The 19,258-nt window shown below is 37.2% G+C and overlaps 1 protein-coding gene across 1 annotated transcript in view; it reads right to left on the reverse strand.

Annotated features, from left to right (window-relative positions):
* Positions 1-19,258, reverse strand: part of LOC114657570 (polycystic kidney disease protein 1-like 2) — a 145,257-nt gene that overhangs the window by 50,893 nt on the left and 75,106 nt on the right. The window contains exons 28-34 of the mRNA XM_051932013.1: positions 18,629-18,828; positions 15,104-15,342; positions 14,248-14,464; positions 13,239-13,458; positions 12,920-13,148; positions 10,524-10,623; positions 10,198-10,338 (exon numbers count right to left, since the gene is read on the reverse strand). Of these exons, the coding sequence (XP_051787973.1) occupies positions 10,198-10,338; positions 10,524-10,623; positions 12,920-13,148; positions 13,239-13,458; positions 14,248-14,464; positions 15,104-15,342; positions 18,629-18,828 (1,346 nt within the window). The remainder of the gene's footprint in view (positions 1-10,197; positions 10,339-10,523; positions 10,624-12,919; positions 13,149-13,238; positions 13,459-14,247; positions 14,465-15,103; positions 15,343-18,628; positions 18,829-19,258) is intronic.

A 19,258-nucleotide genomic window follows, 5' to 3' on the forward strand; every position in this document is an offset into this window, starting at 1 on the left:
ATTTTGTGGATGTAAAGTGTTCACTGGCACAAATCTGTGGGGTTACTCATAATAAAGATGCTTATGTTAAAGACCTGACTAAAGCAACCATGTCTTCCTCTATCTTGATGAGAAAAAGAGCTAACCAAGGATGCACATTGTGGTACACTGATGTACAATGTGCATATTGTGAAGACATACAGTGTCTCACTAAAATACTATCTGTAGATGAGCATTACCTGGACTGTTGGCCAACCATCCTGACTGAGATATGAAGAAGCACAGAAACGTCAAATGGATGTTGAATGTCAAGCTATCTTTACCTCAGTGACATCCCAATCATTATCAAAAACCTGGTTACACAGAAGCTTCAGAATGAATAAATAGTTTAGTGTGCAAATCTGCTGAAAAGATTTGTATAATATAATAAAACATTCCCAAATGTGCATAATCTAAGTTAGGATCAAGAGAGGCTAGAGCCCAACCTGGCAGCAATGGATGAAAAATATGAAACAGCCTCTGCGTGGGTAACAGTCCATTGTAGATGACGTGTTTAATTATGGACCATTTTACTGTTTACATAATATAAAAGTAATAACAGGTCAAGGTTAGAGTTTTGGGGCACCTTGCAGCCAACCCCGTATAATTCTGAGCAATAAATGTAAAGAAAGCACATGTTATAACGCAAAATCGAGCCGTTCCGACTTCTGTCTTAGATAGACTTATTAGGATAGTGGCTCTTTCGTATTTAAGGTGTTCTGGGAGGAAGAGGAAGGTACAGGTGGACAATCCCCAGAGGTGATGTCAGATCGAATGGTGTCAATCATCCTTTCTGCAGAAGGGGAAGATGAGAGGTGTCTCGGCAGAGAATTATTATCACCCATGCCTTCAAGCTGTTTTCCCATGTGCACACGTGTGACAATAATTATTTAATGTGAACACTGTAGGGTTATGTGGCTTGTGATGGTGTAAGTTCACTTTTTATTTACGTTTGTTAATTCCAAAAGTTACTTCTTCTCCTCAAAAACAGGCAAAAGTACCAAAAGTGACAAATGGAAATTGTTTCAAAGACAATTCTTTTCTCATATTTTTTGGCTTCACAGACTTTAAAATTTGGCCAGGTATTTAAAAGCTTTATTATTGTTTTTTATTTATTTTAGAAAGTTAGGGCTGCCTAGGAAGTGTGTAAGTATGTGCACTGATATTTTGATATTTTAGATGAATTAAGCAAGGTGATCAATCATTTTCTCACATCAATAATACATTTAAAACACCAAAGTGTAAACAGTTATTTTCTTGTAATATGGCAGATGGCATTGGCAGTATTAATTTCATACCTATTGATTCTGGCTGTTGTTATTTAGGTTCTGTTGATTTCAAAGACACAAGAGAAATGTAATTAACGCACACATTGATGTTATCAAAAGTGCCAGCAATAATTAATTAAGTGAAATGAAATTATTACCAGATGAGACACTAATCCATTGAAAGTCACTCACCCTTACATATAATACAACTGCCTTATTCTGGGAAGTTTAGAGAAAACAATTACCCAACCATTAACATTTTTGGAATGTAAGAAGAATAACTGTAGATACTGTAGATTGTGCTTCATGAGAACAGGGACTGTTTCAGGACATCAACACAGGCAGTTCTAATCAGTGCCCCACTGTACTGCTTCACATTTATGTGATCAATAACTCTACTTTAAAGAATGCATTTTAACGATCAATACAAGTTATAATTATTAATTATATTTTCTTTTTTTTAATTTTATTTGTTAAATTTATTAAAAGCATATATATCATTCTATACAATTAAGTCAAACTTAACAAAACTAAAAACAAATCAACCCCTACCCATGAGAAAGAGAGGAAGGCCAACAACCAGAGCAAAACTGTTAAGAGTAAGAAAGATGAAAGGAGTCTTTCCCCCCAATATAAATGCTTATTCTAAAAACGTTTTAAAATGTTTTAAACAGATCCTCTAAGTGAGAATTTGATTTTTTTCCAATTTCAAATAGTATATAACAGGGGTGGGCAAATTCATTCCTGGAGGGCCGCAGTGGCTGCGGGTTTTTGTTCCAACCCAGTTGCTTAATTAGAAAACTATCCTTGCCATTAATTACATTTCATGGCTTGTTAGTGCTTTAACTCTGCTATGTCAAGTCATTCTCATATCCTAGATTTTTTTTTTCCATTCTAAGGATATCATCCAAATACTTTGAAGTGTAAAATGGATGGGTAATTCTCAATCCTTCATTTTTTTCTCTTCTCTTTCCTTCCAAGTATTTAATTAAACCAAATAGTGCACGATAAATACACACAGGTGTAAAGGGTAACAAGCAAAATGGATAACTGCTGGTTTCTTTTGTCATTTGCATCTTATTGCTAATAAGGAGCAATTAAAAACCAAGAATGCAGCTGTTTAAGACTTAAATAAGCAATAAGGGTTCATAATCTTAACGAGGGAGATAACTAAAATGAAGCAGAAGTGTTTCTAGAGCAATAAGTGCTTCTTATTAAGCAATTGGGTTGGAACAAAAACCTGCAGCCACTGCGGCCCTCCAGGAATGAATTTGCCCACCCCTGGTATATAACATCAGCTACTCACTGACTTAAAAGAGGTGGGTTAGGATTCTTCCAGTTGAGCAAAACAAGTCTACGTGCTAGTAGTGAAGTAAAGGCAGTTACAGTTTATAAACCAATCTGGGAGTTCACCAAACACAGCTGTTAATGGATTAGGAGGGATTGTAACACCAATGCTATCTGATAGGCATTTAAACATTTTCGTCCAAAATTATGTTAATTTGGTACTCGCCCAAAACATGTGGCCCAGTGAAGCTGGGGCTCGATTGCAACGTTCGCAGGTTGGATCTTGCCCTGAAAACATTTTGGATAATTTCAAACGAGACAGATGTGCTCAATAAAAGATTTTAAGTTGAACAATTGAATGTTTTGCACATATGGAGCTAGAGTGAATTCTGTGCATGGCTGCCTTCCACTACGTTTCTGATTTTTTCCCCACTGTACTCAGGGATCTTTAAAATGAAGGGACTTTAAAATGTTTTCATATATTATAGAAATGCTATCTGAGTTCCCAAGACTGATCAATATTATTCTGGAATAGAAATAGGTGGGAGGTGAGGAAAACTGGGCAGATTTTGTTTAGCAAAGTTTGTAATTTGGAGATAGTGGAAAATTTGTATTGATGGGAGATTGAATTGGGAGTATAATTGTTCACAGGATGCAAAGACATTATTTATTTACAAATCTCTAAATTATTTAATCCAATATGTTTTCCATCCATCCATCCATTTTCCAACCCGCTGAATCCGAACACAGGGTCACGGGGGTCTGCTGGAGCCAATCCCAGCCAACACAGGGCACAAGGCAGGAACCAATCCTGGGCAGGGTGCCAACCCACCACAGCCAATATGTTTTCCAAACATTAAAAACTGTGTTATGTTCGAGAGGGTGGAAAAAGGTATTTATCATGTAGAGGTGCCAAAGATAAAATATTCTCTAACTTAAAGTGCTTCCTACATTTGTTCCATATTCTGAGGGAATGAAGGACAATTGGGTTGTTAGTATATTGGTGATACTTTGTATTTAGTGGTGTACAAAGCAAGGAATATAAAGAAGTGCTGCAGGACTTCATTTCTATTGCAGACCAAGCTAGAGTTGGTTCATCTATTTGAGTCAATGTCCAGCTTTCTATAGCTTGTATGTTTGCTGCCCAGTAATAAAATTGAAAATTAGGTAGAGCCATGCTGCCTTCTGATTTAGGTCATTGTAAGGTCACCTTTTGAATGCATGGATTTTTCAAATTCCAAATAAATGAGGTTATGATTGAATCAAATTTCTTAAAAAAAGATTTGTTAGGTTATGTTTTGAAATAGGAACAGAAGCTTAGGGAGGAGATTCATCTTCACAATGTTAATTCTTCCTGCTAAAGTAAGATGGAGGGTAGACCACCTATGCACGTCTTGTTTAATTTTATTCATGCAAACAGCAACATTTTATTTAAAAATAGCTTTATATTTACTTGTGATGTTGACCCCTAGGTATTTAAACTGATCTGCAATGATAAAAGGGAAGGTGTACAATCTAATTTTTTTTGCTAGAGTATTTACTGGAAGGAGCACACTTTTGTTCAAATTAATTTTAAGTACAGATATCTTTTGAAATTCTGCTAGTGCTGTTTGGGCTGTAGGCACAGAATTTTGTGGGTCTGATATATACAGTACCATCTCATCTGCATATAGTGATATTTTCTGTTCAAGTCTTTCTCTGATGCATTTTGAAAGTAAACAGCCAATGGCTGAATGTCGATTGCAAATAGCTGTAGTGACAAGGGGCAACTTTGTCTAGTACCGCATTCTGGAGTGTTTTACAGTAGTTTGATCCATGCTCATATGTTTGGGCCAAACCCAAATTTGTACAAAGCGGCGAACAGGTAATCCCATTCAACCATATCACATGCTTTTTATGCATCCAAAGATAATATGATTTCTGGAGTGTTAGACTTCATGTGTGAATATATTAATTAATTAGGCATTGAAGATTGGAAGCCAAATGTCTACCTTTAATAAATAGTTTGGTTTTGTGATATTACTGAAGGGAACACTTTCTCAGTCCTTCTAGCTAGGGCTTTATTCAGAAGTGAGATTGGTCTGTATGATGCACATTGTAATGTCCTTATTTTTTCGGAAAAACAGTAATTAATACATGGCGAAAAGTTTGAGGTAGAATTTTATTAGCTTTAGCTTCTATAAATGTTGCAAGAAGGGAGCTAACTTTTTAATTTTTTTCATAAAATTCTGCAGGGTAGCCATCAGGACCTGTTGCTTTGCCAGAGGTTTATCCAATTCCTCTGCACTTAGAGTATCTAGCTGTGCTGTCCGTAATGTATCAAAAAGCACATTAGGTTGTGTCTTGTGTTCTTTAAACTGAGTAGAATATAAAGACTTATAGTAGTCTCTAAATGTGTGCATTATATTTCCATGGCCAATGATTCTATCTCCATCTGTGTTAGTGATTATGATATCGCATTGAGAACTTCCTGCTTATGGATTTATGGTGCTAAGATATTGTTTGCCTTCTCTCCAAGTTCATAGTAATGATTTAAAAAATGAGTTGTTCTGTTTCTTTTGTTGTCAAGAGGATGAGTTCTGATTGCAAAGCCTGTATTTTACTAAAAAGTGACGTGTTTGGAGACCTGGTATGTTCTTGATCTATTCTGATAATTTCACTGATTAACTCTGATGCCTTCTTGGTTTCCAATTTATTTTTGTGGGAAAGATATGAGATAATCTGTCCTCTTAAAAAAGCCTTCAGAGTTTTTCAGTTTATTCCTGCAGAAACCTGATAGGATGCATTTGCTTGGATATACATTCTGTACCGTTCTCGACAGGGATATAAGACGCCAGCTGCGAGATGAGTTATGTGGGGCAAAGTGATGTGAGCTCCATGATCAGAGGGGCATGGTCGGAGATAACAATAGCGTCGTATTTGCAAGATTTGATCATGGGCAAGAAATTATTATCTATAAAGAAATAATCAATTCCTGAGTAGCAATGATGTACTCGTGAGAAGAAGGAAAATGCTCTTAAGTATGGATTTAGAAATCTCCATGGGTCTGATAAGTTATGATCAATTAAAAAACTGTAATTATTTTTGCAGTCTTAGATTTTGTCACCCTTGTAACTGAAGACTTATCCAGGTCTGGATTTAAAACACAATTAAAGTCTCCAGCCATTATAATTTTATGAGTGTTCAAGTTAGAACTGGATGCAAATACGTTATGGATGAGCTCTCTATCATCCACATTGGGTGCATGGATATTTATCAAAATAACATTACAATTAAATAAATTACTCATAACCATCACATATTGCCCTTCAGGATCTGATACTACAAATGAAATTATTCTGTGAATTAAGATTTCCACACCTCTAGTTTTCTTTGTATAGCTGGAGTGTAATATTTGGCCAGTCCAGTCTTTTTGCAAACAAAACTGATCCTTGTTTAATAAGTGGGTCTCCTGTAAAAACACTATCTTGGCATTTAGACCTGTTAGGTGAGAGAATACTTTCTTCCTCTTTAGATCATGATTGAGACCTTTGACATTCCAGCTCACAAAGTTTACTGTTTGGTCATACAGACATTGCTTTTGAACTTTTGTTGTCATTCTGTAATCTCAAATTAAGGTTGTACATTGTTACATATGATAGTTTAATCTTAATTTCCAATATTGCAAAGAGGTATGGCTGTGAAGCCTATTATTGTGTTGGCACTTGCAATTGTGGGGATGAAAAGGACAAAGTCAGAGCATATCCAGAACAAAACAAGCCCCCAAGCAGCCGTGTTGAAGGAATAAAGTAGAAATATGTATTGTTAGTACAGTCCAAATACTATAAGCTTAGAATATGATCTTAAACAGTCTTGAAAGAATAAAACCAGGGTATAATGTTAAACAATACCCATGGAGATGTAGATAATGTATAATAGTACACTCTTAATACAATAAACCAAGGGTGTGATGTTAAACAGTCCCGTTTGGGGAAAAAAACAAAACAGATAATGCATACATATACATATAAACACACATACAGTCATATATATGCATATATATATATATATATATATATATATATATATATATATATATATATATATATATATATATATATATATATATGCATAGTCTCACCCATACATATACAATTATACTTATAATTGTAATTAAAACATTAAAGTAGCAGGAAAAGAAAAGAAATGTGTAATAAAATGTATAATTACAGCAAAAGTCTCACTGCAAATAGGCCAAATTGCTGGTACATTCTTCTTTGCTTTGCCAGGACATGATTGGATTCAAAATCATATTTCAAAAAGTGTCAGGATAAGTTTTTTTTTAGCTCTTTTTCTGCTTCATCCGGAGAACTAAAAATATAAAACTTGCCTTGAATATCCACTCTTAATTTAGCAGGATAGATGAGGTTGTATTTGATTTCGGCTTTGCTTAAATGCTGTAAAATGTGACGCGTTTAGTACCTGTTGAAGGTGAAATATCAGGAAAAATGCGAATATGGTTATTTTCAAATATAATCTCTTTTTTCAGTCTGAGAAATTTTTTTTTTTGTCAGCAGCAGAAGCCATTTTTTCAGCTATTTCAATATGTGTCATGAACGTTTGCTTAACGTTTTCAAGCTGAGCATCAAGTGGTCTAAATTTATTTTCAAACTTACTCTCATTTTCCTCTATTTTTTCAAGCATGGCTTTAAAGGTTGCCTCATGGCGATTACTTAAACGTTTCTCTCAGTCTTTAATATCGTGAAACAGCTTCTCATTTGTCATTTTTATGTTCTTTATATATTTCCTTATATCCTTTGTATTCTTCGTTATATTGCTCTTTATCTCATTTATCTCCTCCCCGAATGTGGTAGTTATTGCGCCAATTATCGCGGTGATTGTTACCTTCAGCTTGGACTGTTTGTTTCGGTCTTCTCTGTGCTCTGTGGGAGGAGTAGCAAGCCCAATCAGAGTCACTGCCGTTGGCCCACGATGGGTAACTGACAGGGTGAAAAGTAAGACCTTTTTTAGTTCCAATGAACCTTCCTGAAGCAACAAGGTCTTCTGACCCGACTCACGTCCATTTTCGCTCCCATTTTCGCTCTCGGATGGAGGCAAAGCTTTGGCCTCAGGTCCTGGGGGATCCATTGTATCGCCTATGTGTTCCAGGTCAGTTTATCTGTTTCAGGTCACCTATCTGTTCCAGGCCGTATCTTGAACTTGAGACCTGTTTAGACTTAGATGAAGCTTTAGCTGTCTTTTCCGTTTTTTTCAGAGCCTTTCTCCTGCCAGTCATAAATATATATCCTTGCATATGCTGTAATGAAGCCCCTCAAGTGGAGAAAGTACAGGGTACCTCTTTTTTTAAAAAAAAAAAAAAGAAGGAAAAATAACGCTGCTGCTAGCAGAGTTCTGTCTCAGACGTCCATCTCTCAAAACAGACAAGAGCAAATTATTATTTATATTTTCAATATCTTATAAACAAATAACTATTTATAAGTTTATTAGTAAGGATTTTTTGTTGAAAACTTATTTGTATAAGGATGGCATGGTGACGCAGTGGTAGTGCTGCTGCCTCGCTACGGAGACCAGCATTCGCATCCCAACTCCCTGCATGGTGTTTGCATGTTCTCTCCATGTTTGTGTGGGTTTCCTCTGAGTCCTCTACTTTCCTTCCACTGTCCGAAGAAATGAAGGTTAGGTGAACTGGTGACACTAAATTGGCCTTTGTGACAACCTCACTGGTTACCTGTGTCATTCAGAATTGACTTTAAAATTCTGCTTATGGTTTATAAAGCTTTAAATAATCTCGCCCCGTCTTATATATCGGAATGTCTGACACCTTATATTCCAAATCGCAACCTCAGATCCTCAACTGAGTGTCTCCTTAGAATTCCAAGAGCAAAACTTAAAAGAAGTGGTGAGGCGGCCTTCTGCTGTTATGCACCTAAAATCTGGAATAGCCTGCCAGTAGGAATTCGCCAGGCTAATACAGTGGAGCACTTTAAAAAACTACTGAAAACACATTATTTTAACATGGCCTTCTCATAACTTCACTGTAATTTAATCCTGACACTCTGTATATCCAATTCATTATAATAACTATTCATTCAAAATTTGTACTAACCCCTACTCTCTCTTCTGTTTCCTTTTCCGGTGTCCTATTGGTGGTGGCTTGTGCCACCACCATCTACCCAAAGCACCATGATGTTCCAACAATGATGGATGGATTAAAAGCCAGAAGTCTGTATAACCATCAGCATCAAGTGACTCCGTGAGAACCCTAACTACAAAGAGGACTATTTCATTTATGTTAGGTAGAATGCCCAAAGGGGACTGGGCGGTCTCGTGGCCTGGAACCCCTACAGATTTTATTTTTTTCTCCAGCTTTCTGGAGTTTTTTTTTGTTTTTTCTGTCCACCCTGGTCATCGGACCTTACTCCTTATTATGTTAACTAAGGTTGTCTTATTTTAATTTCTTTTTTGTCTTTTATTCTTTTTTTCTTCATTATGTAAAGCACTTTGAGCTACTTTTTGTGTGAAAATGTGCTATATAAATAAATGTTGTTGTTGTTGTGTGTGTCTGCCCCAGGATGGACTGCCACCCTTTCTGGGGTTTGTACCTGCGCTGTGCTAGATGAGATAGGCTCCTACAACCATGTCCTGGATTAACTTAGTTAGAAAATGAGAATAATAGCCTTTCAATAATTGGCCTTACCTGCTATTTAAATTTACATGTTCTTTGCTTACACATACAGACAGTTTCTTCATGTATATGTAGTGAAGCATGTTAGGTTCCATAGTTTTTTAATAAAAACAGTGAGCTCAGGCTTGGATGGATGTAGGAGCGTGCGGTAGCTTGGTGGAATAGTTCAGGGTGTTGATGGGAAGTTGGCTGGCAAGGCATTCAGTGGGGAATAATCCACCCTGGAACAATGACCGCTCACTCACCAGTGGAGTCATCAACCATCTTCCTTTTCACCACTGTGCTAGCTTGTATTTTCTGGTTCTGTCTTTGGTTACCAATCTGATTTTGTCCACTGTCCTGCTTCGGCTCCTTTTAAGCTAATAGATATGACAGTGCACTAATCACGGACCTGAGTGTTAACAAGGCAATTTGTACCTAGCACGTTTACAGGTAAACAAAAGGAAGGAGAAGAATGATCACATTTAAAAAATAAGGGAAGGGACTGCAGCTGCTGGCATTTCCATCTGCCGCAAGGCTCGATGAGGTGAGCTAGAGAGACAGAATGAGAAAGATGCACTAGGCTGACTGGAGCAGAAAAGAAACTGATATCTGCATGGTTTTAGACTGGACTTTTTAAACTTATTTATTAGTGTTTTTTATCCTTTACATGAACAATTGTTTTTATGAATGGATTATTTCTTGAAGAGCTTACACTGCAGTAATTTAACATTGTTTGGAATGTGAAAATAAAAGCACTATTGCACCGTGCTCCTTATTTTTGCTGGGTTGTCCTGGCTCATCTCAGTATATGACTATCAATGGTCCTGTGTACGAGTGGGTTAAGGCAGCTGCAGGCAACTCAGACCGTCATAGTATAAAATATACATGACAGCTACCATTATAAACATACAATGAAAAGCCAGCTTGAGTAGACGGGCTCCTTTAAGGAATGCTTACCTAGTATTTCTCTGATTAGTGCAAACACCTTTTGCTCCTTAAACATTTTACTTTTCATTTTCTCAATGTCAGTGGGAGGTGGTGGATGATAGACACTGCAGCTACTGTCCCTCCGCTTGTTTAATATCATGTCAGCATCAACTGTGGAATTGGAGAAAGTTGTAATTACCTTAATGGGAAACATTAAAAATTTGATCTAGAGCTAAATATACAGTAGTACAAGAGATCAATGCAATATTCAGAATAAATAAAAGAATACAGACTAATGCTGTATATAAATGACTCTTTAAACGTGCTCTATTCTTTAAGTTACTGAATTGTTTTACTTGGTGTTGCTAGTGTTTCTTCTAAAGGATTCTTTCCAATCTCCTCTTCTTCATCTACTTTCTTGAGAACTAAGGCAAAAAAGGCTGCAAATCCTAAAACCTGTACAAAGAGAAAGAAAATATTGAAAAGGTGTCTTATATTTTATGTCATTCCTGCCTCAGATTTTTATTAATAGCACACACAGATTTTCATGAAAAATTATGAACATGTTTTACAGTTTCATTTGATCCCTAATTCGGTGTTAATGCCAATGCCAGGATGCCAGTTAGCCCATTGTTCACTCACTCACACGTACTAACACTTATACAGTTTGGAATCACCAATCAACCTAACCTGTACATCTTTGGGGAAAAGGGAGAAAAACAGAGTATCTTGAGGATAATGCACACAGACATTGGGAGAATGTGCAAACTCCAAACAAAGTCTGGACATAGAATTTGAACTTAGGACATTTCATCCACAAATGTCAAAACGTTATGCAAGCAGCTCAAATTTAAACATTCACTTTAATGACATACAAATGTACTGAATACATTAACAATTAAGGTCATGCAAATTCATATGTTACCATTATTGAAATGTTTGTTGATTTTCATGCAACATTTAAATAAAATGATTAGATTTTTCTGGATCAACACATTAAATTTAAAAAAATATTGTCTTTCCCAAAGCTTGCGTGGTCTTGAAGAAAAATATGAACTCTATGTCTATATTCATACTATATTTGGGTTTATGTATTGTTTTTTGCAAATCAGGATAAAATATTGGGTGGCAAAGTGGTGCAATGGTTATTACTGCAGCTTCACAGATCTAGTGCCCTGTGGTTTTGATTCTTATGCCTAGAAGTTGTCTGTATGCAGTTTGCATTTCCTCCCCTCATCTGAATTTGTTTTCCAAATTGGAAAGGTCCAAATACAAATGTTAAAGTGAGACATTTGGTTTAGATTAAAAATAAACGAAAAAAAAAAAACTTTAACCACAGGTGTTAATGGAGCATTTAAGATACTTTCCACCTTGACTGCCCCAACCTCAAACAGTTAACTGGGATAATTTATCTATGAATGCCACCACTTCTCTGTATAAAAGTGATTGGTGAGGGGACTTACACGACAACAACATGGTTTATGGCCCAAACCCAACCACTATCCCAGAATGGCTTGCATTGTAATTTAAGATAATTGATGCCAGGCTGAGAAAAACTGACCAATCTTGGATCCTTTCTGCAAAAATTCAATTTGAATAAAACATCCATCCATCCATTATCCAACCTGTTACATCCTAACTACAGGGTCACGGGGGTCTGCTGGAGCCAATCCCAGTCAACACAGGGCGCAAGGCAGGAAACAAACCCCAGGCAGGGCGCCAGCCCACCGTAGGGCACACACAAACACACACACACACACTAGGACAATTTAGAATAGCCAATGCACCTAACCTGCATGTCTTTGGACTGTGGGAGGAAACCGGAGTACCCGGAGGAAACCCACGCAGACACGGGGAGAACATGCAAACTCCACACACGTAGGACTCAGGAAGCAAACCCGGGTCGCCTTACTGCGAGGCAACAGTGCTACCACTGTGCCACCGTGCCGCCCCTTGAATAAAACAGATATCCATCCATCCATTATCCAACCTGCTATATCCTAACTACAGGGTCATGGTGGTCTGCTGGAGCCAATCCCAGCCAACACAGGGCGCAAGGCAGGAAATAAATCCCGGGCAGGGCACCGACCCACCGTTGGGCACGCGCACACACACACACACACACACCAAGCACACAATAGGGACAATTTAGGATCGCCAATACACCTAACCTGCATGTCTTTGGTCAGTGGGAGGAAATCGGAGCACCCGGAGGAAACCCACGCAGACACGGGGAGAACATGCAAACTCTAAAACAGATATCATATTATAAAAGTTAGATTTAATTTATTTATTTATTGCTTGATTAGCACCATTTTCACAGGTTTACTAATGGATTAAAATAATTCATTGTTTATCCCTTATGTATAAAGTTTTGTATTCATTTAAAGTTTAGTCTAGATAAACGGAAACAAATTTGTAACAATACATCATAATTTCTGAGAGAGGCATTTTTAGTTTTATAAAAACAAGAAAGTTATTTTTTTTTGTTATGGATGTGCATCAATGTATAGTTTATGATCAAAGTATCTGGAAATTTGGACAGCATCTGAAATTTCTTTTCATAAATATTCTATTATCTCCTTGTATCTTGCTTTTTATGAAACATTTTCATATTTTACAAACTCAGAGTGTGCACTCTGGCAATGTGTTTTTCTTTATCTTCAATTTCAATGAAATCCTGATTTTTTTTCCCAGGAATATAAATCAGTGCGTATGTGTTTTTATTCTTTCAAATTTTTTTTAATGTTACCTTCAGAGGTTGTGTAATGAAAAGACTTTCGAAGAATGACATTGCCATGGAAATGATCCACTTGATGGAGCCTTCTTTGCCATAGTGCAGGCCATAAAGCATGGTGAAGAACGCGGAGACTCCACTTGTTGCCAACACTAGGAACCAACCAATAAAGACAAACCACCAAGGAAGACCCTTCTGACAACCCTTCTTTGCAGTGGCATTGTCTATAGGGCTTGAGCAAAGCCTGAAATGCAAGTGACGATAAGTAATCACAAACCATGAGATGCAATTCACAAATTCACAGAGATATAGTTGTAAGGCAAACATACTATACCTGTCAGACTTTGGGCTTATAGACAGAAAATGCGTTTCAAGCAGGACCTTCATACTGTGAACCTGCTGCACAGCCTGCACATAACTCTGAGGAGAGCCAAACTTGGAAGGGCCAAGCAGCTCCAGCTGTTTCTCCACATGTTGTAGCTGCCTGTAGAGGAAGTGATTACAGTCGACACGACACTGGCTTGTCTTCTCTGGGCTGTCTATGAGGCTAGATTCTATTTAAAAAAAAAAAAAATTAAAGACAACACTGACACTCAGTTAATTTTATACTGTAAACACTATCTATTCTCATGTAACCAATAGCAAAGACATTTTTGTTCAAAGTTTTAAGGTACTATATGGCTTTCATGTGGAAAATATCTTTATTCATATCTTGTTTCTGGAAAATATTTCCTTGTGAATTTCACTGATATTAAAGGTCTGGCTCATTATTCTCCTAGTCTCTATTTACCAGATGTGTTTTTCTTCTCTCCTCTAGCAGAACCACAGAATCTTGGCAATTAATGTTACTCTCTTTATATCTTTATATTTATAATAATTCTATACAGACAGTATGTGCATATTGTATGCTTATCATTTGAAAAATCATTTAAAAACCCATTCAAATAATGTTTTGAGTGGTGCAGTGGTAGTATTTATGTCCTCCCTGTATGGATTTTGCATGTTGTTACAGTGTGTTCCCTTGAGGTGTACTGGTTTCCTCCCATAGTCCAAAAAGAAGCATGTTAGGTTTGACCAGCGATGCTAATCTGGCCTCTGTTGTGTGTATTTGTGTGTTCACCCTGTGATGGACTGACATCCTGCCTGGCACCCTATATTTGCTGGCATAGGCTCCCATGATTATGCTCGGGATAACATGGGATTAGAAATTAGATGGATAGATACATATCACTGTTTGCCTAAACACTTGAATAAAGGAGGAGTAATTCTGATGTAGAAATAAGTTTTTTTTTTGTTATTCTTGACAAACATAAAAAGTCTCTGCAAGCTTTCCAGGGTGATACCTTGAATGTTCACTGCCCCCAGTGTAAGGACAAGGGATGGCTCCTTTTTTTGGCTTTGAGTATAAAACTCCCTGTCCACACCATTATGCTGTCGGATGATTTCATCAACTAAAGATAACAATTTGTTGATGTCTGTTGTCCTCCTAAAATCTCTTTCCAGCTGTGGTATTGTATGTTTTGTAGCCTTTGACAGTGCATGAGCAATCCTCCTGATGTCCTACAAAAAGGCATACAAAGCAAAAAAAAAAAAAAATATGATTATTCACATGATTACTGATAATCAGTTATAACTGATGGTGGTGGATATGCCTTAAAACATGTCTTCACAGAAATGGCTGCAAAAATCCTGGAACAATCTAATGAGTCATATAGTTGAACTGGAAACCTTCACTTCTTTTAAAAAATGTCTGGAGATGATTTTAATATAACTTAGCTATTAACTAACAAAATGAGCCTGCTGAACTGAATGGTCTCCTCTCTTTTCCAAAGATTCTTAATGTCTCTCATAAAGATGCATGCAGCCACTAGGTGAGCATGAATGACACTTTTTTCCTCTAGTACAGATAAGCAGCAAGCCAAAGATCTTCACTTCATTGAGTTTTAATATCTCTGAATATGTGAAAACACAAATCACAGAATCCTGTGTATCCAGTCCTCAAAAAGATTTGATGCCTTTTGAATGCTAACATTAAGCTATGTTTCAGAAAGGTTTTTTTTTTTTTTGCTAGGTGTCATATGAAATACTGAACTACTGTACTATGTATGGTGAGATATAGACAAGATACATTGTAAGTGAGTGATATAAGTCTAGTATAGAGTAAGAACACAGACTAATGCTACAGGTTATGAAAATTACCTTAATAACAGAATCTGGTGACAGCTTCTTGTGAATATTCTCAGGAGAAGGAGGTTCAGAAGGAGATACCCGACCATTTTTACCCTGCTTTTTGTCCACTTCCAAATTAGGCTGGACTGACTTCTTGCCACGCGGACGGATGTTTCTGAAGATTGTGACAATGAGTAGGTTGATAGGGAACATGAGGATAGAACTCTCGAATCCAATTATCACCTGCTGCCAGGTAAATTCAATTTGCCCTGTGAGAAGGTGAATAATAACTGTATATACAAATATTCCTATTAAAGCAAACTGTAACAATATGATAGTGCTCTTATAACTGGAATTAAGTGCAAGAGAAATATAATCATTAAAGATAAAAGAAATAGAAATCTAGAAATTAATTAGCTTGATAACTTAAGTATCAAAGCTATAAAAGAATAAATCCATAACAATCAAATGCACAGCTTTATTACAAAACAACCGTTTTGTCATCTTGAGGGCAGGTGACAGTTTCATATTTGTTTCTTCTGGTGTTCTGGTTTGTTTCCATATGTTATCTTTGTAGTTGTCTCTCCCTAGTATGCCATTCAAATCTCAGAAATAAAGAAACAATCTCTGGTTAGAAGCTAAATTCAAACAAAACATTGTGGTCCATTATGAACAGAACTTGATACCCCTGTGCAACTCCATGCACAGCAAAGAATTCAATTTTAATTGTTATGCATAACTTTAATGTGTTATAGAAGAAAAACAAGCATTTTCAAGTACTGGTGGTAAGGTGAACAAAGATACCTTAAAGGAAGCAAAGTGGACAAAAGGTCAGTGCTAAAATATAATTTTAACATTGTTAAGAAACAAGTGGTTATGCTGGAATTATTCAGTCACATGCACTGATATGAAAAAGAATGTACACCCAGTCTCAGAGATATATTTACATATCATAACATAACTAACTAACTAGATTCCAAGACATAACTAAAAATCACCTATAGTAGTTCTCAACAAGCCCTACAAACAAACACATCTAACCACAGGTGACAAATAACATTCTTTATAATACATATAACAGATCTTTTATTAAAAATTAAACCAACAGAAGCTATGTGTGGAAACCATCATTTAAGAGGCTACTTTGAGTCGGGTACTTCTGTTCAAATATGCATGAAAATTTAATGATTAGGACATGCTACCACCATTATAGAATAGCAGAATCTTTGACAGCTTGGTTTAAAGAGTTCGGATTTGAAGTAACACCAGGACAAGGACAAAACACATTTGCAATGATCTCAAAGAAGCAACTGTTGCTACACATTGGCACATTAATTGTAATTACACATTACAAATGGAGAACATTTCTGAAAGCTATAAATTTTTCAAACAGTGATAACTCAGGAAATTTATCTAAGGATGAAACTGTATGATTCCCTAAAAATTTTCCAAAACTACATTCAGGGATGTACAGGCCTCTTCTAAAATGTTAAATGTTACAATTCTTCTCCATCAAAAAGGATTGAACAAGTTGGCTTGCATGAAAGGGTATCTCTGAAAAAATAACTTGGAAGCATGGCTTGGCCACATGACATCTGGAACAATATCATCTGAACAGATGCGACAAAACTGGTCATACCAACTGTCAGGTATAATGGAGGAAGGGTTATTATTGGGGTTGTTTTCCAACAACAGGGCCCAGACATCTTTTAATCATTGGTTCTACCATGAACTTCCCTATATACCATAATACTGTAGAGGAAATACAGTGCATCCGGAAAGTATTCACAGCACATCACTTTTTCCACATTTTGTTATGTTACAGCCTTATTCCAAAATGGATTAAATTCATTTTTTTCCTCAGAATTCTACACACAACATCCCATAATGACAACGTGAAAAACATTTACTTGAGATTTTTGCAAATTTATTAAAAATTAAAAAACTGAGAAAGCACATGTACATAAGTATTCACAACCTTTGCCGTGAAGCTCAAAATTGAGCTCAGGTGCAACCTGTTTCCCCTGATCATCCTTGAGATGTTTCTGCAGCTTAATTGGAGTCCACCTGTGGTAAATTCAGTTCATTTGCCATGATTTGGAAAGGCACACACCTGTCTATACAAGGTCCCACAGTTGACAGTTCATGTCAGAGCACAAACCAAGCATGAAGTCAAAGGAATTGTCTGTAGACCTCCGAGACAGGATTATCTCGAGGCACAAATCTGGGGAAAGGTTACAGAAAAATTTCTGCTGCTTTGAAGGTCCCAATGAGCACAGTGGCCTCCATCATCTGTAAGTGGAAGAAGTTCGAAACCACCAGGACTCTTCCTAGAGCTGGCCGGCTATCTAAACTGAACAATCGGGGGAGAAGGGCCTTAGTCAGGGAGGTGACCAAGAACCCGATGGTCACTCTGTCAGAGCTCCAGAGGTCCTCTGTGGAGAGAGGAGAACCTTCCAGAAGGACAACCATCTCTGCAGCAATCCACCAATCAGGCCTATATGGTAGAGTGGCCAGACGCAAGCCACTCCTTAGTAAAAGGCACATGGCAGCCCGCCTGGAGTTTGCCAAAAGGCACCTGAAGGACTCTCAGACCATGAGAAAGAAAATTCTCTGGTCTGATGAGACAAAGATTGAACTTTGTGGTGTGAATGCCAGGCGTCACGTTTGGAGGAAACCTGGCACCATCCCTACAGTGAAGCATGGTGGTGGCAGCATCATGTTCTGGGGATGTTTTTCAGTGGCAGGGACTGGGAGACTAGTCAGGATAAAGGGAAAGATGACTGCAGCAATGTACAGAGACATCCTGGATGAAAACCTGCTCCAGAGCGCTCTTGACCTCAGACTGGGGCAACGGTTCATCTTTCAGCAGGACAACCACCCTAAGCACACAGCCAAGATATCAAAGGAGTGGCTTCAGGACAACTCTGTGAATGTCCTTGAGTGGCCCAGCCAGAGCCCAGACTTGAATCCTATTGAACATCTCTGGAGAGATCTTAAAATGGCTGTGCACCGACGCTTCCCATCCAACCTGATGGAGCTTGAGAGGTGCTGCAAAGAGGAATGGACGAAACTGGCCAAGGATAGGTGTGCCAAGCTTGTGGCATCATATTCAACAAGACATGTGGCTGTAATTGCTGCCAAAGGTGCATCGACAAAGTATTGAGCAAAGGCTGTGAATACTTATGTACATGTGATTTCTCAGTTTTTTTATTTTTAATAAATTTGCAAAAACCTCAAGTAAACTTTTTTCATGTTGTCATTATGGGGTGTTGTGTGTAGAATTCTGAGAAAAAAATGAATTTAATCCATTTTGGAATAAGGCTGTAACATAACAAAATGTGGAAAAAGTGATGCGCTGTGAATACTTTCCGGATGCACTCTATCTATCTATCTATCTATCTATCTATCTATCTATCTATCTATCTATCTATCTATCTATCTATCTATCTATCTATCTATCTATCTATCTATCTATCTATCTATCTATCTATCTATCTATCTATCTATCTATGTAATTCAATTATTAAAGTACTTGTGAATGTATTAAATTACCAAGGTCCATCTTCTGCTCAGCTGGGTCCTTAGGCACACCCCAAAATATGATACTTGTCAGCATGGTGCATAGTAAGAGCGAGAAGCAGCAGGAAACACGTTGAACACGTGTAAAGTTGCTGTGTGGTGGGCGACTCAGCACTGAAAACCAAATATGGCCATCTCTGAAATCTCTTGCTGTCTTCATGAAGAAGAGGTTGCTTTGAAAAAAGCACAGACAGGACAAAGTACAATTTAGAGATGTGTGATGCAGTAATAGCGTATAATAAGCATGTGAATTTCCCATTGGGATTAATAAAGTATCTATCTATCTATCTATCTATCTATCTATCTATCTATCTATCTATCTATCTATCTATCTATCTATCTATCTATCTATCTATCTATCTATCTATCTATCTATCTATCTATCTACTGTATGCACTTCAGCATTAAATTATGACAGTCATATTATAGAAAATTCATCTTTTATTTTAATCCATGCATCCATTTTCAGAGCCTACATATTCATCACAGGGTCATGGTGAGACTTATCCTTACGGCATTAGGGGCTAGGAAGGACTCAACATTTAACTGGATTCCAGCTTATCACAGGGCATGCTCATACAGTACACACATACAAACACATTC

This window comes from Erpetoichthys calabaricus, chromosome 9 (assembly GCF_900747795.2).
Source record: "Erpetoichthys calabaricus chromosome 9, fErpCal1.3, whole genome shotgun sequence".
Taxonomy (NCBI): Eukaryota; Metazoa; Chordata; class Cladistia; order Polypteriformes; family Polypteridae; genus Erpetoichthys; species Erpetoichthys calabaricus.